The sequence below is a fragment of the Malaclemys terrapin genome, chromosome 5, assembly GCF_027887155.1.
Source record: "Malaclemys terrapin pileata isolate rMalTer1 chromosome 5, rMalTer1.hap1, whole genome shotgun sequence".
Classification (NCBI taxonomy): domain Eukaryota; kingdom Metazoa; phylum Chordata; order Testudines; family Emydidae; genus Malaclemys; species Malaclemys terrapin.
In genome coordinates, this window is record NC_071509.1 from 73,071,689 (window position 1) to 73,091,179 (window position 19,491).

General features: G+C 40.4%; 1 protein-coding gene and 1 long non-coding RNA gene across 3 annotated transcripts in view; one reads left to right on the plus strand and one right to left on the minus strand.

Annotated features, from left to right (window-relative positions):
• SH3RF1 (SH3 domain containing ring finger 1) overlaps nt 1-9,946 on the plus strand; it is a 154,350-nt gene extending 144,404 nt beyond the window's left edge. For both annotated transcript variants that reach the window (XM_054030354.1, XM_054030356.1), the window contains exon 12: nt 7,412-9,946. In XM_054030354.1, coding sequence (XP_053886329.1) covers nt 7,412-7,580 — 169 coding nt within the window. In that variant the 3' untranslated portion in view covers nt 7,581-9,946. The remainder of the gene's footprint in view (nt 1-7,411) is intronic.
• Nucleotides 93-18,188, minus strand: LOC128838296 (uncharacterized). The gene is made up of 3 exons (XR_008445150.1): nt 18,107-18,188; nt 14,043-14,258; nt 93-772 (listed from the first exon to the last, which is right to left on the minus strand). It is a non-coding gene; the product is annotated as an uncharacterized LOC128838296 (long non-coding RNA).
• Nucleotides 18,189-19,491: the final 1,303 nt, after the last annotated feature.

Here is a 19,491-nt window from a genome sequence, read left to right on the forward strand (position 1 = left end):
TTTGCTGCTTCTCAAGAAGCAATCCACCCTAGCATACCAGTTACACCTCACACCACAGTCTGTTTAACACAGAACACTTAGATACATTTATGGTGAAAACAAATAAAAGTTTATTTAACAAGGTATAGAGATTCAAGTGATGACATGTAGATGTATTGGAAAAAAATTATTACATATAAAATAGAATCATGACACACATTCTAGAACCCAGAGTTACTTAACTAGGTACATTCTTGTCTTATAGAGCAATGCACACCCAAAGTCTTCCCAGCATTTTACAGCCAGGCTTGGCTGTGATCTTCTGTTCAGGGGGAAAAGTCACGTTCTCAGCTTGCCTCCTTGGTGAAAGATCCAGGGTAGGTCTGTCAAGCGATTAAAAAAATTAATCACGATTAATAGCGTGATTTAAAAAATGAATTGCGATTAATCGCACTGTTAATAATAGAATATCATTTATTTAAATATTTTTGGATGTTTTCTACATTTTCAATTATATTCATTTCAATTACAACATAGAATACAAAGTGTACAGTGCTCACTTTATTTTTGATTACAAGTACTTGCACAGGTTGATTTTTCTTTTTTGGTGGTTCGGGTTCAGTAGTTTCCTCATCGCAGTGTTGCTCTTCTAATACTTTTGAAAGCATGCTCCACACCTCGTCACTCTGAGATTTTGGAAGGCACTTCAGATTCTTAAACCTTGGGTCGAGTGCTGTAGCTATCTCGGATTAGTACCTTCTTTGCATTTTGTCAGATCTGCAGGGAATGTGTTCTTAAAATGAACAACATGTGGTGGGTCATTATCCAAGACTGCTATAACATGCAATATATGGTAGAATGTGGGTAAAACAGAGCAGGGCACATACAATTCTCCCCCCAAGGAGTTCAGTCACAAATTTAATTAATGCATACTTTTTTTAACAAGCATCATCAGCATGGAAGCATGTTCTCTGGAATGGTGGCTGAAGCATGAAGGGGCATACGAAAGTTTAGCATATCTGGCACATAAATACCTTGCAATGCCGGCTACAAAAGTGCCATGCAAATGCCTGTTCTCACTTTCTGGTGACATTGTAAATAAGAAGAGGGCAGCATTATCTCTGGTAAATATAACAAAAAAATCTACATTTGTAAGTTGCACTTTCACCACACAGAGATTGCACTACATTACTTGTATGAAAAATACTATTTCTTTTGTTCATCTTTTACAGTGCAAATATATGTAATCAAGAATAATATACACTTTGATTTCAATTACAACACAGCATACAATATATATGAAAATGTAGAAAAACATCCAAAATATTTAATAAATTTTAATTGGAATTCTATTGTTTAACAGTGCGATTAAAACTGTGAGTAATCACGATTTTTTTTATTTAATCGCGTGAGTTAACTGTGATTAATCGACAGCCCTAATCCAGGATTCCTGTTTGCACTACATATATTTCCAAACAATCCATTGTTGTTGTTCAGAAGCTTGATGCCCCCTATAGGTTGTTTTTTCCTGTATTTTCCTTTCTTATAGATTTTGCAATCTCTTAATCAGCATCTGTCTCAGAATGCAAGTAGGGCCATGCACTGGGGGACACAATACACAATGGCCAGACAGGGAGATAATCTGATTACCTGCCTTAAGAACATGTTTTCAATATAGACACAATTGCTTAAATATTATCTCTACATACATTTTGCAATTATTATCATGACTAGTGGGCTACTAGCTCTCAGTAAAGACCTCACATGCCACCCTTTAGTGAATTATTATGCATATATCCAAACCAGGGGATCCCAGTAAAACTCTATGTATCCCTGTGCTCTCTGCCAGTTGGCAGCAAGAGGTTCCTGGGTCACAGTGTCATAAGCCAGGATTTGAACCCAAGTTGACAGAAGTGAAAGGTAATGCATAAACCTGTGGTACTTTTTAGCCTGACTGAATACTTTTCTTTATGAAACTTTCCAGGGTGGATTTAAATCACTAGTCAGGAAGACTCAATTTAATCATGGATTTCTACATAAAAGTTCATTGTTGTTGGTTGTTATAACGTTAATACATATTCTTCACAACTCAGAGATAGATGTAGGTTTCATTTTTAGAAGGTACACACTGTACATTTTTAAAGTTATTTATTTTGGAAACTTTTCAGATTAGTTTTACCGCTATATCAGAAAATGAATGATTGGTTATTTCATTTACCAAAGGTAATTGAAGCAGATATTTATGAAGTCATTGGAAGATGAACTATGTCCAATTCAACAGGTTAATCATTAATATTTGGAGGATTTTCTTGCCATGCTGTATCACGAGGAGAACATCACGAGACAGATATTTACATTGTTTTATTTAACTAAAACAACAATGTTATGTATTCTGGGTTTTTTCTTCAACAACAAACATATAATATTTTAACAAAACAAGCATATGAATTTTTGAATTTAGTTAAACATTCAAGTTTTTTAAAATCAGATTTGTTTTTGTTAAAATTGTTTTTAACTAAAATAGTTAAATATTTAAAAAAACACAAAAATTAAATCGACTATATCAGGCAGGTCAACATGAGAAACTTAAAATATTGGCTTCTGCAGCTAACTCAGTTGTCTTCACCTTCATTTTCCTATTTGTTCATAATCTGGAAAAGAAAAACAAGCTTTCCTGCTTTTTCAGGTCCCAAATGATTTCTCAATTTGGAATGAATTAGTCCAAAGGAAGAAAATATTCTTTCTACACCGGCAGAAGAAGCTACTGCTGTTAAAAGTGAGATTATCACTTCAACTGTCTCTGAATCCAAGTGATTAAGTGACTTCCACCAGTTCACTGGTGTGACTTTGTTTAAAATATCATCAGCAAACATATATTTCTTGACTGGTTCACCCTTAGCTCTGAAGTTTATTATAGTTGGCATTATGGAGGGATGATTGCTGGATGTCCATATCATAGCCAACTCCTCTTCTTCAGCAGTTAAGGTTTGACCCTGGTACCGAATATTGAGAATATTTGCAAGAAAATGAGCTGGAGATAGTGCTTGTCCCATTCGTTTTTTTAATGCTTGTAATTTAACTCTACCATTGCATATTTCTCTTTTTAAGATCTCACTCAGTTCCTTCCAAATTTCAACAGCATCAGCAATAAAACATCTGTTTCCCTGCATTTTGTTCAAGGCTACAGAAATAGGCTTCAGGGTATTCAGCATGTGTTCAACATTTTTCTTAAACCCAATGTTGAGAACTTTGGCTGTGGCAGTGCCATCTATTTTTTCACAATTTTGTTCACAAACTGTCATCAGATTAGGCCAGTTCTAGATATAGTACTCAACACAGTCTACTACTGAATTCCATCGTATGTCTTGTGGGAGAGTTAGCTTGGTTCCGCCCACTTTTTTCAGAGCAGCTGCTGCAAAGTGGTTGTTACAGAAGTATTTTGCAATTTCAACAACTTTAACCTTTATTTCTGGAACACTGAATTCTTTGGCTAGGAGGTGCATCAAATGAGCACTGCAACCGTATGTTATTAGCTTAGGACTCTCTTCTAAATAATTTCTTCTCATCTTGGATACATTTGCAGCATTGTATGTGACCAAGCTGGGTATTAGACATTTGAATGTTTTTTCACAGTTTGTTATAGCTTTTACTGCTGCTACTTGTAAGTATTCTGCTGTGTGTGCATTTCCTGATGTATGAATTGTTTCCGTAAGGAAGACATTCCCTTCTTCTGTTGTCACACAAGCACATATAACAGGATCATTGTGGACATTGGTCCACCCATCAAGAGTCAGGTTAACAATTTCACCCTCTAGACCTTTTGCACACTGCTCAATTTCTCTTTCATACGCTTTATCCAGCAATTTGCCTGCAACATCTGCTCTGTTGGGTGAACTGTATCCTGGTCTTAATGACTGAACCATGTTAATGAAGTGTGAGTCCTCAATCATACGGAAAGGAGAGTTTGTTGCATAAACAAACTGGGCAATTTTTTCATCAATTACCTCTTTTTGTAATCTGCTGGTTCTTATCACATAGTTATCTATGGTTGTTTCTGGATGATGGAGATTTTTTTTTCTATTTGCTACAGGTGATATACTGTGGCTATGTGACATAGAAGACGTGACTGAAACATTATTATTGGGAGATAACTCTGAAACTATAGAAAATGATGGTGCTCAGAATCCTGTATGTTGAGGATGGATTTTCCTAAACAAAATAAGCCAATGCAGTTATTTAATTATTATTACGATACTGCTCATTTAGTATTACTCGTTGCATTCACTGACGCTCAGTACTACTTAAAAGGTGAAATTGTAAAAGGAAGATCTGCCTATTTCAGCTATTTATTTTTTATCACAACTGCATCTAAAATGACAGTACCATAGATTAACTACTATATTTTTTGCTCAAACATGAGAATTCAAGAATAGTCCAGAAGGAAGACAGGCAGTCCTTAAGAAAGAAGTATGAAACAAAAAAGTTTACCAGCTTGAAGATCCTACATGTTCTTTTCATCATCTTCAATACAGCTTCCTCCTGAGAAGGAATACTTCTCAGGATGTAGTTTCAGTCGGGCACCCAGGCCTTGCATTTCTTTGTTGCAGTGTTTGCATTTTGCACGCATGCCTGTCTTACTCACAGGTAGAGGAACTTCATTAAAATATTCCCAAACTAGGTCTCTTTTATAGCCTGCTGTTATATGTTTTCCCTTCTAGTGAGAGAATGGTATTGTTTTCCCAAACTGTACCACAAAATTGGTTTGGCAAATTTTATATAATCCAAGTACTAATACAATAAATCTGCAGTGTTCTAACGGAACCATTTTGGGTTGCTATAACTCAAAGATAGCTTTGATTTATTAAATCAGTATATAAATAAAATTTGACAAGTGATTAATTCCTAATATGATCTTCACCACATACAAGTTTTTATTTAAAGCAGTAAAACTTTGCCAAAAGACTTTAAAAAATGTCTACTATGCTAGTACATGTCCCTGAATATTTTGACTGTATCCATATATTTCGTTTATATATAATAAAGCTCCTTCAATGGTTTTTCTTTTTTGTTTAGCTTTTTTAAAAAAAGAATAAAATATACTCAGACAAATAGCATACAGGTAACGTGAGTCTCTCTCTTACAGTGATGTAGCATATAGTGTATTGCTTGTCAAATTAGTCCTTATGCTGTGGCTATTAAACATAACAAGGTGGGTTGTTGCAGGCATTTCATCTTTACTCTGAATATTTTGGCATTTTCTGTTTGTCAGACCTTTAACATATTATTGTATTTCTATTTAATAGTCTTTATGGTTGCAAATTGTATTTATTTTTGCTGGAAATTCCAGATGCTTTTTGCCAAACATATGGCCTAGTAGTGCACTTAGCTATTTTTAAACTGGAAGATTGAGAGTTCTGCATTCAGTGATAGGCTATAGTTGTATCTGACTTTAACATAAGGACATGAATTGTATAGATAGGGTTGGAGTACAAAACAGTCCTGTGAAACTGACAGAGATTAGAAGCACAGCTGTTTGCAAAGTTGTAACAGATCTAAATTGTAGGCCTTTTTGAACTGGAACTACTGTAAGGGTACATCTATACTTACCTCTGGGTTCGGCGGTAAGCGATGGATCTTCTGGGATCGATTTATCGCGTCTTGTCTAGACGCGATAAATTGATCCCGGAAGTGCTCGCCGTTGACGCCGGTACTCCTGCTCCACAAGAGGAGTACGCGGAGTCGACGGGGGAGCCCGCCTGCCGCGTGTGGACCCGCGGTAACTACCTTGTAGTTCGAACTAAGGTACTTCGACTTCAGCTACGTTATTCACGTAGCTGAAGTTGCGTATCTTAGTTCAAACTGGGGGGTTAGTGTAGACCAGCCCTAAGGGTATGTCTACACTGCATATTTCTTTCAGCAGTGTGTAGTGTACATACACACGTAGTCCCCTTTGAGACAGGTATAAATAACAGTGTAGACCATAAGGCACAGCTTAGGCAAGTAGAGTAAGAAGGGTGTGGGTAAGTTCCTGATAACATACCCTACATGATTCTCCACTTGCCCAAGCTGTACCTCCTTGTCTACTGTTTTTAGCAGAGTAGTGTCCTGCTGCCTTCCCCCCACCACCACCACCACCCTGCGGGAGCCCTCCCCTGCTGTCTGCTCTCTGCCAGAGTCTTTCACTGACTTATGTAGCTACACTCCGCAATATGGATGCACCCTGCCTTTCACTGCAGCCTGTAGCTACAAGTATGCTTAGAGTGGCCATACGTCCAGCCCTAGCCACAGATGGCATGGAGCTTGGGGGCAGGCAGCCCCAGCTGCAGGCAGCACAGGGCTCGGATGCTCAGCCCCAGGGGAGGAGGTGTCCCGTTTTTATTGTTGGAAATATGGTCACCTTACATATGTTACATGCCGCTATCAGTGATGTATAGTATAGACATAGCCCAAGATGGCTGAATGGTCCTATATGTGCTTAAAACAGATTTGGGAGAAAGTGAGTTTTAGGAAATGTTTTTAATTTGGTATGTAACTTGTGAGTGTAACAGTATTAATTTTATATTACAGTGAGATAATTAGAGCTTTTTCTTATGGTATTTGAAGAAAATGTTTATCTTCAACAGTCCATATGCCAGAGGAAAATGCTGATCTACACATTATGTACAGTAATTATTTATTATTTGTGTTACAGTAGCCCCAAAACATGCTAGGCACTGTCTAAACAAATAAGGTAGCACGCTTCTTACTCTGAAGATCTTATAATCTAGAAAACAAAAATAATAAACCTGCAAGCAAGTACATGTCTTGTTAGTTACTCTTTTAAAATATGTCACCACATGATCATGCAATTGGGAAATGAAGTACAGTTACTGCTGTGCAATTTTTAAGTCTGATTATTGTTAAGTAACTGTAGCTGGAAGAAGACAGCACATATATATCCAAAAATGTGTTTACATTTCTTTCCCATTGCCTGTCATAACCCTCTTATATATTTTTACAGGGATCTTAATGAAAGACCATAAGAGGTATTTTATGTACATTTGACTTGGATTCCTTATGTTAACATTCTGTTATTTTCTGTCCAGGGGGATAGATTTATTTTTCAGTTCTTATGGGCTCTGTAACTACAACTCTACCCTGATATAACGCTGTTCCCGGGAGCCAAAAAATCTTACCGCGTTATAGGTGAAACCACGTTATATCAAACTTGCTTTGAATCACTGGAGTGTGCAGCCTTCCCCTCTCCCCCGGAGCGCTGCTTTACCGTGTTATATCTGAATTCATGTTATATCGTATTGCGTTATATCGGGGTAGAGGTGTAGTTCCAGGAAGCTTCCTATTCTGATAAGTTGTAACATGTATAGGAACTTTTTTGTAAACAGTGCAATATTTTATAAAAAATCCTAAACTAAAATGCTTTTTTATTGTACAGATACAGGGTTGTGGTCTCCTATCCTCCTCAGAGTGAAGCAGAACTTGAACTTAAGGAAGGGGACATTGTTTTTGTACACAAAAAACGTGAGGATGGCTGGTTCAAAGGCACACTGCAACGAAATGGAAAAACTGGCCTTTTCCCTGGCAGCTTTGTAGAAAACATCTGAGAAGATCCTTTTCAACAGATGCAAATCACACTACACTATAAAATAGCACAAATATATTAGCAAAAAGAGTGCAGTCATGGAAGACTTTCAAATGACTGTAATATAAACAAAATTATATATATTTCTCCAGTGTTCTATAGCACAATTGCAAGCGAACAAAGATGATGAAGGCATCTGCTATTTTTATCACTTTGGATTCTTAAGTGTAATGTGTGCCTTGTACTGTCTCATTTATTATACAGGGGAACTCTTTTTTCTTCAAAAATGTTACACAAATGAACCATTGTTTACAAGGCTGTAACTAATTTATTCTTTCTTTAAAACTTGAATTTTGTGTAATAGCTAAATTCTTGTGATTATGATTTTAACAAATTATTAATTTATGAAATGGTAGCTAAGGGGAAGCTGGATTCTCTCCTTATGAGTGAGTGATTATCTCTGACATAGAGCCTCCCATTTTTCCTCCTGACTTTTTTCCCCACTGTATATGACAGTGGTATTAGTCTTTGTTTTATGGGTTAATGTTGAGTTGTGGTGTCAAACTGAAATTGCAAACTGGGAAAAAAATGGAATTGTGTGGTTTTTTACTTAGGACAGAATATATCAGTTGTTCTTGAGTCTAATTCTATTCCTTAATAACTGCCCAAGCAGTGTAACATTTCTGGAAGGCAAAGGCATAACAGTGCAACTGAATAAACCTCAACAATCTGAAGGATGGGAAGGAAGAAATTGAGAGGATGCCAATAAGAAATTCCCTGTAGGTTCTGTTTGTTCAAGAATTTGGATAGCTGAACAAAGTTTAACTTTGCATATTTGGCTAGTTCTTTGGGCATTTAGTACTCTCAGGATGTAACTGAGATAAAACGAATGTTAACGCTCAACAGTAGAACAAATTATATTTGGGAAACACTTCTAGTTTGCTAACAGCGACTTACTTCCTAGGGTTGAACATTTGAGTAAAATTCAAGTTGTATTCAATGTCTAAAAATGCCTAAGAAATATAATTTGCTTTGGGTTTGGTTTTTTTCAAAGTGATCTGCATGGCCAGGAGACATTTTAAAATGTTTGAGCAATAGTGATGGTAAGTGATGCACTTGTGTTAAAGTAAAAGGCTGTAAAGAGACACTGTGAAAACTTTGCTAAATTTTTAACTGTTGCTACTTTGATACATTCTGACTTTTTCATTGTCTTGCATGTATTATTGAAGTCTCACAGTAATGTAAACTGTGCATGATTTGTATTTTTAATTCCAATTTCCTGTTGTGGGTTATTTTGCTCTGGAATTTGCCCATTGCAGGGGATATTAAGTAAACCAGAATTCTGTTGTAGTCCAAAATCCACTGACCAAGACTAGTGAGTGACTCACTCTCAACACTGTAGGTGCCCAGTGTTTGAGTCAATAATAAAATATTTTTACATCACTCCAGGTGATAGGTATAAAGAAGAAATCCTGCAAGGAGAACACTACTTTTACTCTTAATGGGTTTTGTGAGAGGTTTGATGCTGGTGAACCCACAGCATATAGCTGGGACAGCATCCAGCTGAGCTTGTCTTTTTTACTGTTGCTTAATTATAATGGTTTCATTGCTCTCACTTGCAAGGTACTAAGCACCATCAATTCCCATAAAAGTCAATGGAAGTTGAGCATGTTCAGCATCTCACAAAGTGGGGCCAGCAGTGTGATGTGATGTTGTGCAACACACAGAAAGAAGAATATACTAGCTGGTGATGAATTAAATCATTGGCATAACTTCTGATTAAAATGCAACTGAAATTTTAATGTTATAAATTACAAAAGGAAGAATAATAAACATTAACCGTAAGGATTTCTTGCAATATCAGGTAGTGTCATGATGGTCTTAAAAATAAATATCTATAAATATATATAGCTGGAAAGACAACATTCCTAAGCTAACCATCTGTATGAAACACTGTACAATTCAATTCTTGTGCTTTTTAAATATTTTTAAATAATTTACTTGAATATTCATGTAATATATTAAGGTTTTGTGAAATGAACTTTAGTTAGGAAGAAGGTGTCATCAGCTTTCATCAGCATAAATTGACACTAATGTGTCAAAATATTCTTATTTTGGGAAATTAGTGCATTTTATATTTTAAAAAAAAAGACTACTAAAGGTTTAAAAAAAACCTTTTTTTTTCTAGCTCTCTACTCTCCATACTTTGTGACTAAAGTACCTCTATTCATAAGGTGTAAAGTCAGTTAAAATATCAGCTGTTACTAGTTCTGTTAGATTAAATACATTTTCTATTGACTTTTTAAAGACACTAAATTAATGTTTTGTAACAAGGGCTTGTTACACAACAGTGCAACAATGATTAAAAATGCAGTTTATCATGCCTTTCTTGTGATCTTTGTAGGGTTGGTTTTTGTTTTTCGGGATTAAGTCAGCGTAAAAACAGACAAACCCTGTGCATTTGTTTTGTGTAATTCCATAAAGAATTTTTGTAAAATATTTTGTGTCTATCTTTGTGGTCCAGGAAATGTTAAGTGTTGATTTACTGTGTTAAGCTCCTATTCCTAATAAATATTTTCTTAGCAAACAGCTTAAGCAGAAAGTGTATGCAAAAATTAAATAGAAATTACTTATAACAAGTTTACAAATAAAACTAACAAAACTTAATTTCAGAATTCACAGGTGGATGTGTGTGTTTATAAAGAAAAAAATTATTCATATACCATAAGATGCATTGCAAGGGGAAGTTCAGAAAAATATAATGATGTAGCAGCAGGGAGGACTAGATGACCTGATTGATCTTTTCCATATTGATGATTTTGTCAATAATCTCACCACAAGATGATTTCCATGCAAAGCTGAACATGTCTAATTACATCAATTTAAGATTGGCAGAGTATCATCAGGTACATATGAATAGTAAAGTGTTTCCCTGGAAGGATAAGTGTCTGGTATATTTGGATAGTCATTTTCAGATTACAACAGCAGGAATTCTTTTGGACTTTATTGCAAAATTCAGTGTCTAATACCACAAGAAAAGAGGAAGTTAACATTGTTTTGTATATGTGTGAATGAGGGCGGTCAGACCAGCATATCTCTCCATTTTTAGAAGCATTTGAAGAAATTATGTACCCAAATCATACTGACAAAATAATGTGATTTGTCTGCTTTGTTATGAATTGATAACCACAATGTTATTACAGAGAAGTGAATGTTATTTACAGTCAGAGCAACATCACTGGTGTAAGTAGGTGCAACTCAATGAAATCAATGCACACTTCATCAGTAGTCTATTCAGCTCTGATTGTCTTAATCTGACCGTATGCATGCACTTTCTAATTTTGTCTATAAATATCCCCCCACGCAACTTGACAAATGTTTACCTTGCATGCTGTTCTGCCCTTTGGACATTGAAAATGTACAGATAATTACAAACATGGGATGGAATTTCAACCCATATTTAATAGTTACTGCTAATTCTGTTTACATGACTCAATAGCCATACAGATTTTAAAATGTAATATACGCTTTAGGCAAATGGAGAGGGATTGTTTTATATTCAGGGTAGAGGGGAAAGGAGTATGTTTTAATGTAAAAGGGACTGTCTATGGTAGGAGACTGGCTGAGAAAAGGTAGAGAGGGAATGAGTAGAGAAGAGGGAAGAGAGGCAAGATGGAATGGTGTTGAGACAAATGAGAAGGAGCTAGAAGAGAACATGAGATGGGGACCCCAGTTTTAGGGATGGCTTGAAGGATGAGAGGGTAAAGGGAAGGGGGTATGATATGCATTCTATGGTATGCATTTCCTTGAACAAAGTGCAATACAAATCCCCTGTCTGGCTGTGGCGTAGCACCAAGCTTTACCATGAGCTGTCTACTCTCAATGCCACAGATTAACAATATGCCTGCCCTACCTTTGACTGCAGCAATAACTGTATCATAATCTGCAATGGTCTGATGCTTAGTATAAGCATTTTTTGTTTTCCTTCTCTTTTATGCAGAGTAGTCTCAGGATGGCCAAATTGCCTTGCCTAATGTCAGACAGTTCACTTTGACTTCACTCATGATGAGTGTCCTTTTTACCTTTGAGGGTTTCAGAGTGCTGTTCTGAGATATTTGGATATTACTTCCCATTTAAGTACCATGATCCATATGGGAGCTGTACTACATACGGCACAGTCTTCCTGTTTGATTTCTTTGCATTGGAACCAAACTGAGATATTGTCTGTTTTGTTGTTTGTTTGTCTTATAAATTGCTTAGTCTTAGAAAAACAAGTTCTTTTCTCCCCCTTCTCTCCGGTGCATTTGATAAATTACTGTGGATCCCCACCATATTTGCATAATTTGAACACGAGAGGCACATTATACCACATTAGTTCAAGCGATAAATAAACCAAACTAATGGGGGCATGCAATAAGTGGGCACAGACTAGGGTTTGTGTTTGGTTTGTGTGTTGTAATCAACTTCAGGCCACGGCCTCTATTTTTTTTAATAAAGAAAAAGTCCTTAATTTATATCACCAAAAAGAATATGGAATTAGGCTTTACAGTGGATGTACAATACATGTTAAGTTTCTTTTCTTGCAGCTGAAGCAAAAGCAAGCCCTTGCTGTGAAATATTGCATTAGGAACACATTTGGCTCATTAATGCTTAATAAATCTCTAATGTCATTTTTGTGCAAATAAAAATTCAAGCCTTAAAATTATTTATTTTATACATGGCATTTAAGGATGTCATGAGAGGGTGAAACTTTACATAACTACCCTAGTAGAACAGACCAAGTTTTACAGATGAATTTAGTTTTCTTATTTAATGTATATTCAGTGATCTCCCTAAAGTCAGGAAAGACAGAAATAAGGTAGCTGCTCTAGCTTTCTTTCATAGTCATGGAAATGCAGCACTTGATTAAGAGAAGATCACATGCTGTTTGGAGAACTTCCTGTACTACTAAAGAGACAACATTTCAGATTGAGAATGAAAATCTCAGCACTGAGTTTTCCAGCTTTTGTGGTTAGTTAAACCTTTAACGTTACTTGTGAATGTGATTTTTTTGTTATGGTTAATTTCCTGTCAACTTTCATGAGGATTTTAAAATAGGTGACTATAGTGGTTATTTATAGCATAGTCATGGACTATGGATGATAGACTCTCTCTATCTTTGGGCTCAGCCTAAATAAATAACACCCACAGCTGTTCCTCATACATAGAGGAAGCTTTTCTTCTCTATCTGCTGCAGGATTCCATAGCTACCTAGGAGCCACATTTCCAAATTTTGCCCAACCCAATGTGTTCCAAGAGTACTCTTTCCTCACCAGGTGACCTCATCTGTTCTTATAGTTCATTAGTACTTCTCTGTTGATGAGTCTCAAATATGCCTCTCCATCTGCTCACATCTCTTCATTACTTTTATTTATTGGATATATTTCTAAAAACAACCTCTGAGAAGTAGAATCAAAGGTTCTTCTTCGAGTGATTGCTCAGGTGTATTCCACTTTAGGTATGCATGCTCGCCACGTGCACCGGTGCCCGAAGTTTTTCCCTTAGCAGTACCCATACTGGGGGAGCGCCGCTGCGACCCCTAGAGAGGCACCTCTATAGCGCGCTATAAGGGGAGCTGCCCACTCCCCCCACCCTCAGTTCCTTCTTGCCGCCAGTGAAGGTAGTTGGAACATCTTGCTCCAGCTTTGCTGCAGCTTCTATAGTTGACCTTAGTGGTACAGTTTCTTCTAGTAGACTTTCGAGTAGTTAGAGTGCGCTCGGGGCTACGTTAGTCCCAGTTCAGCTTATAGAATTCATAGGGGCAATGCTGGACTCCTTAAGGGCCACAGCCTCTCTTCCTCCAGGCAGGTTCGAGACCCTCAGGGACCTCATCGCCTTGGTCACGGCCTTCCCCGTGACAATGGCAAGGGCATGCCTTCAGATACTCGGGCACATGGCGGCATGCACGTGTGTAGTCTGCCATGCCAGGCTCAGAATGAGGCCCCTCCAGCTCTGGCTGGCCTCAGAATTCCCAGGCACGAGACGAGCTGGACATGGTCATCATGGTACCACCCCGGGTGGTTGCCTCCCTACAATGGTGGTCCCTCCTGAGCAGCATGCTGCAAGGGGTCCCCTTCCGGGAACCTCCCCATCATTAAACCTGGTGTCAGATGCCTCAGATCTGAGATGGGGAGCTCATACAGGGAATGTCCAAACTCAGGGGAGATGGTCGGCCTCGGACTTGTCCCTCCACATAAATGTCAGGGAGCTCAGGGTGATACGGTTTGCGTGCATAGCCTTCAGCATGCACCTTCAAGGAAAGGTAGTCAGAGTCCTTACGGACAACACCGCTGCTACACACTACATCAACAGGCAAGGCGGGACTCGTTCCTCCGCCCTGAGCCTATGGGAATTCTGTATAGCCCACGATATCTCCCTGCGAGCCTTTCACCTGCCCGGCATCCGCAACATGTGAGCCAATCACCTCAGCAGGGTTTTCTCTCACCAGTACGAGTGATCGTTCCACTCAGAGGTCACAATCCTCTTTCGAGAGTGGGGAATTCCCCAGGTTGACCTCTTTGCAACCGATCAGAATTGGCGCTGCCTCCAGTTCCGCTCCGGAGGAGGAGTGGGGAAGGGGGCGATCTCAGATGCCTTCCTCCTTCAGTCGTCAGGCCAACTCTTCTATGCCTTCCTCCCCTTCCCCCTGATCGACAAGGTCCTGCAAAAAGTAAAAACAAACAGGACGCGGGTTATCCTCATAGCCCCAGACTGGGCCAACAACACTGGTACGGGACTCTCTTGCACCTTAGCGGCCCCCCCCACAGAGGCTGCCGCTTCGCCCGGACCTCCTCTCCCAAGAAGGGGACCGCCTCCTCCATCCCAACCTAGTCACACTCCACTTGACAGTGTGGTTGCTCAGTGGTTAGATGAGGAGGAGGGGAGGTGTTCGGAGGACGTCAAACGAGTTCTGCTGGAAAGCAGAAAGCCGTCCACATGGGGGACGTACCTGTCAAAGTGGTCCAGATTCTCTAGGTAGGCGGCGGAGTGAGGTATCTCCCCATTGTCCACACCGCTCCAGATCATCCTTGATTACCTCCTGTCCCTTGGGACTCAAGGGCTAGCTCCCACCTCTGTCAGGGTGCACTTGGTGGCCATATTGGCCTTCCACCCGCCGGTGCAAGGTCAATCGTTTTTTTCTCATACTATGACCTCCTGCTTTCTAAGAGGCCTGGATCATTCATTTCCATACATTAGGTCCCCCGTTCTGCAATGGGACCTAAACCTAGTGTTCTCCCGTCTCACGGGACTTCCTTTTGAACCCTTGGCCACGTATTCCTGGTCTCACCTGTCATGGAAGCTAGCATTCCTTGTAGCTATCACATCTGCCTGACATGTCTCAGAGCTCAGGGCGTTGACCTCGGAACCCCCATATACGGTCTTCCACAAGGATAAGGTCCAACTCCACTCACACCCTGCATTCCTTCCAAAGGTGGTCTCCGCCTTCCATATGGAACAGGACATTTTCCTCCCGGTGCTCTGCCCTAAGCCCCATTCCTCCAACGAGGAATGTCGCCTGCACACGCTCAATGTGCGTAGAGTGCTGGCCTTCTACCTCGACCGGACCAAGCCGTTCCGGAAATCCTCGCAACTTCGTTGCATCGGCCAAGCGTATGAGGGGGAAACCAATTTCCACCCAGTGCCTTTCCCGCTGGATCACCTCATGCATACGCACGTGCTATGACCTGGCAAAGGTTCCCCCACCACTGATAGTCAGGGCACATTCAACGAGAGCTCAGGCCTTGTCAGCTGCCTATGTAACCCACATCCCGATCCTAGACATCTGTAGGGCTGCCACATGGTCCTCTGTCCACACGTTCTCTTCGCATTATGCGATCATTTCCCATGCAAGGGATGACGCCGGGTTTGGTAGGGTGGTACTGCGTCCCGAAAACCCTTAAACTCCTACCCGCCTCCATCAAATATAGCTTGGAGTCACCTAATATGGAATACACATGAGCAATCACTCGAAGAAGAAAAGACAGTTACCTGTTCCGTAACTGGCGTTCTTCGAGATGTGTTGCTCAGGTGTATTCCACAACCCACCCTCCTTCCCCTCTGTCGGAGTTGTCCGGCAAGAAGGAACTGAGGTGGGGGGAGTGCGCAGCTCCCCTTATAGCGCTATAGAGCCGCCACTCTAGGGGTCGCAGTGGCGCTCCCCCAGTACCGGGTACTGCTAAGGGAAAAACTTCCAGCACCGGTGCATGTGGCGAGCACGAACACCTAATGTGGAGTACACCTGAGCAACACATCTTGAAGAACGCCAGTTATGGAACAGGTAACTGTCCTTTCTTCCCAGCCTGTTCATTGCATATGGGAATTCACAGATGATGGCAGAGAAGTCTGGGAGTCTACTTACATAAGATCTTCTTTCAGCATCATTCCTCTTGCTACAGCATTAGTATCCATGGACTTTAGTAGCATGAGTGACTCAGAAACCCATAAATGCTTTCTGAGACTGGAGCATAGTAAACATTTAAAAAATTCTCATTAGCCCCCTTGAGCTGTATAAATACTTTCTAAAAATGTTTTGTCTTGGTCCAGCCTTCAGAATCATTAAGTCAGCAAACTATGCTAACAAGCTACAATAATGTTAACCCTGAGACCAGCCTGCACCTCCTCCTTTACACTACCGCTGTCAGACTGTAAAAAAAATGTCTAGGAAAAATCTGTTGAACTATGCTTAAGCATGGATGCACCTCAGATGGTTTAAACGTAGTTTGACTGGTCTGCATGAGCTGGTAGAGCAATGGCAGCATACACAGGGACAGTTCAGGCTTCCCTGCCCTATTCCACTACTGTGTGTCATTCTTAAACTAGAGGAACCGCTAATGTAATAAGCATCCAAGCTTAACCATAGTTCAACAAACATTTCCTAGACATTGGAAAAAAAACCTCATAACTTTTCATATCACTGGAAAAATAAAAGCATTGGTTAGAGCTGTGTTATCCTTTTCTTAAGGATCATATTTTCCATACTAGCATGGGGAAGGCTGTAGATCAAAGGTAATGGCATTTAGCAGTATCCAGTGACACATGGGAGACTTGGTCATGTTTCAATCAAAACCATGTATGTGCAAGTCCAAAATTGCAGAGTGGCATCTGGTTTGCTAGCTGCTGCTAACCCATAGCTGTCTTGTGGTTAGTTATTGCACGGTTTTCTCATGGTATATCTGTGCACACATGGGAGAGGAGATGAGTCAGCAGCTGAATCACTTTAAAGTGGTGACCTTCTATGTATTCCACAATGAGGGACATGCCCTAGGTCAGATTTCTTATTCCAGCCGGATGAGATTTTCAGAAAAACTGAAGAACTCTAGCTCTAAAATGTTTAAATGTAAATAAAAGTTTAAAGGTTTTTGCCCCACTCCCACATTTGGTACCAGGCAGTCTTGCTCTCTTTTAAATATAATGTGATCAGGAAAAGCTGTCAATTTATTACTCCTTATCAAAGGTGGTAGTTTGTGGCTATATCCAGTTTTTAATCTCTAATAGTGTGGAACGTAGAGAACCTCTACTCCCTATAGATCATTCAAATCATCTGACTTCAATAATTCATGAATCACTAGAGTCCCATAGGCAACATGCAGTGTAACTTCCTTATAAGCATGGCATAAGTAAGTCTTTCTTCAGGCTATTTGGAGACCAAACCTTTGTGGGAGCCTTTTTCCAATGCACAAAAAGATACATAATTTAAAAGCTTAACAAAAAGGAGAGTGTGAACACCCTAGATGCCTACCTGGTGCCCTAGAGATTGGAGGATCGTGTTTGTAACTAAGGGTATGCCTACACTGCAAAAATAAATCCACAGCAGCAAGTCTCAGAGCCTGGGTCTACAGACGCAGGCTCATGCACAGCACTAAAAATAGCTGTGTAAACATTCCTTCTCAGGTTTGAACTTGGGCTATGAAACCTTCCCCACACCCAGGCTTCAGAGCCCAAGCTCCGGCCTTAGTCAGGGTTCCTTCCCCACTCTGAACTCTGGGGTACAGATGTGGGGACCCACATGAAAGACCCCCTAAGCTTATTTTTACCAGCTTAGGTTAAAAACTTTTCTAAGGCACAAATTTTACCTTGCCTTGAACAGTATGCTGCCACTACCAAGTAAGTTAGACAAAGAATCAGGGAAAGGACCACTTGGAGTCCTATTCCCCCAAAACATTACCCCAAGCCTTGCACCTCTTTTTCTGGGGAAGGCTTGAGAATAATATCCTCACCAATTGGTACAGGTGAACACAGACCCAAGCCCTTGGATCTTAAGAACTATGAAAAATTAATTGGGTTCTTAAAAGAAGAATTTTAATTAAAGAAAAGGTAAAAGAATCACCTCTGTAAAATCAGGATGGTAAGTTCTTTAGAGAATAACAAAAGATTTAAAAACACAAAGGATTTCCCCTCTAGGCAAAACTTTAAAGTTACAAAAACAGGGATAAACCTCCCTCTTAGCACAGGGAAAATTCACAAGCTAAAACAAAAGATAATTTAACACATTTTTTTGCTATTACTTACTATTTTTGCAAGACTAAATGCTTAGTTTAGATATGGCTTAGGGAGATGTATTTTCCCTGCCCTGTTTCCTTGCTGACTCCAGGAGAGAGAAACAAAAAACCTTCCCCCACAGAACTGTAAGTATCTTTTCCCCTTATTGGTCATTTTGGTCAGGTGCCACCCAGGTTATCTGAGCTTCTTAACCCTTTACAGGTAAAAGAGGGATTAACCCTTTACAGGATAAAGGGAGATTTTATGCTACCCTTAGCTGTATGTTTATGACATACCCCATTTGTAAAATGGGGATCCTAGGACTTCCCATTCCCTAGCTCACAGGAGTCATGTGAGGATAAATTCACTAGTGATAGTGAAGCACCCAGATATTTTGGTGAGGGGGCCACAGAAGAACCTACTAAGTAAGTGTTCATGAGTAAGGCTATGTTTTAGTAACGGGTAATTTTTAGTAAAAGTCATGGATAGATCACGGGCAAACAAAAATTCACGGCTCGTGACCTGTCCATGACTTGTACTATATACCCCTGACTAAATCTTGGGGCGGGGGGGAGGTGTACCATGGGTGCTCAGGGGAGGTGGCCCAGCGCATTGTGGGTGGTGCTGTGGGGGGGAGGGTTGGTGGGGCTGGCAGGGTCTCTACCTGGCTTCGTACCTCCCCAGAAGCAGTAAAATCCCCCTCTCTCAGCATCTAGGGCCTAGGCAGAGATGTGGCCAGGCAGATCTGTAGCTCCCTTTGCCAAGAGCTCTGGCTACACAGCTCCCATTGGCCGGGAACTGCAACCAGTGGGAGCTGCGGGGGCGGGTGCCTGCAGGTGGAGGCAGTGCACAGAGTTGCCTGGCCATGTCTCTGCCTAGGAGCTGAGGTAGGGGGATGTCGCCACTTTAGGGGAGCCCCCCCAAGGTAAGCGCCACCCAGAGACCTCACCCCATCCTGTGCCCCAACCCCCTGCCCCCTCCCAAACTCCGGTTGCTGCTGGGGAAGGATGGCGTGGTGGCCCAAGACTGCCCCAGCAGCAGCCAGTGCGACTGGCCCAGGGACTGCCTGAGCTGGTCAGGCGGCCCCCGTGCCAGGCACACCGGCTGCTGCAGAAGTCATGGAGGTCACGGATTCAATGACTTCTGTGTCCTCCGTGACAAACTCCCAGCCTTATTCGTGAGTCCTAGTGTATTACTGACTAGCATTGATGAAGTTGAAATTTTCCAAGCTACCTTTTCCCTTCTTCCAGTAAAGACTGCATCAGATTCAGCTTTTGAATGTAGAATGGCATGCTCCTACAATTAAGAGTTTGAGATATACTGGTATATCAGTGATACAGCTTCTATTTTTCTTTAATAAGAGCTAAACCTACTTTTAAACAGTTCTGAGGTCTTGATGTGCCAAGCACAAGAGG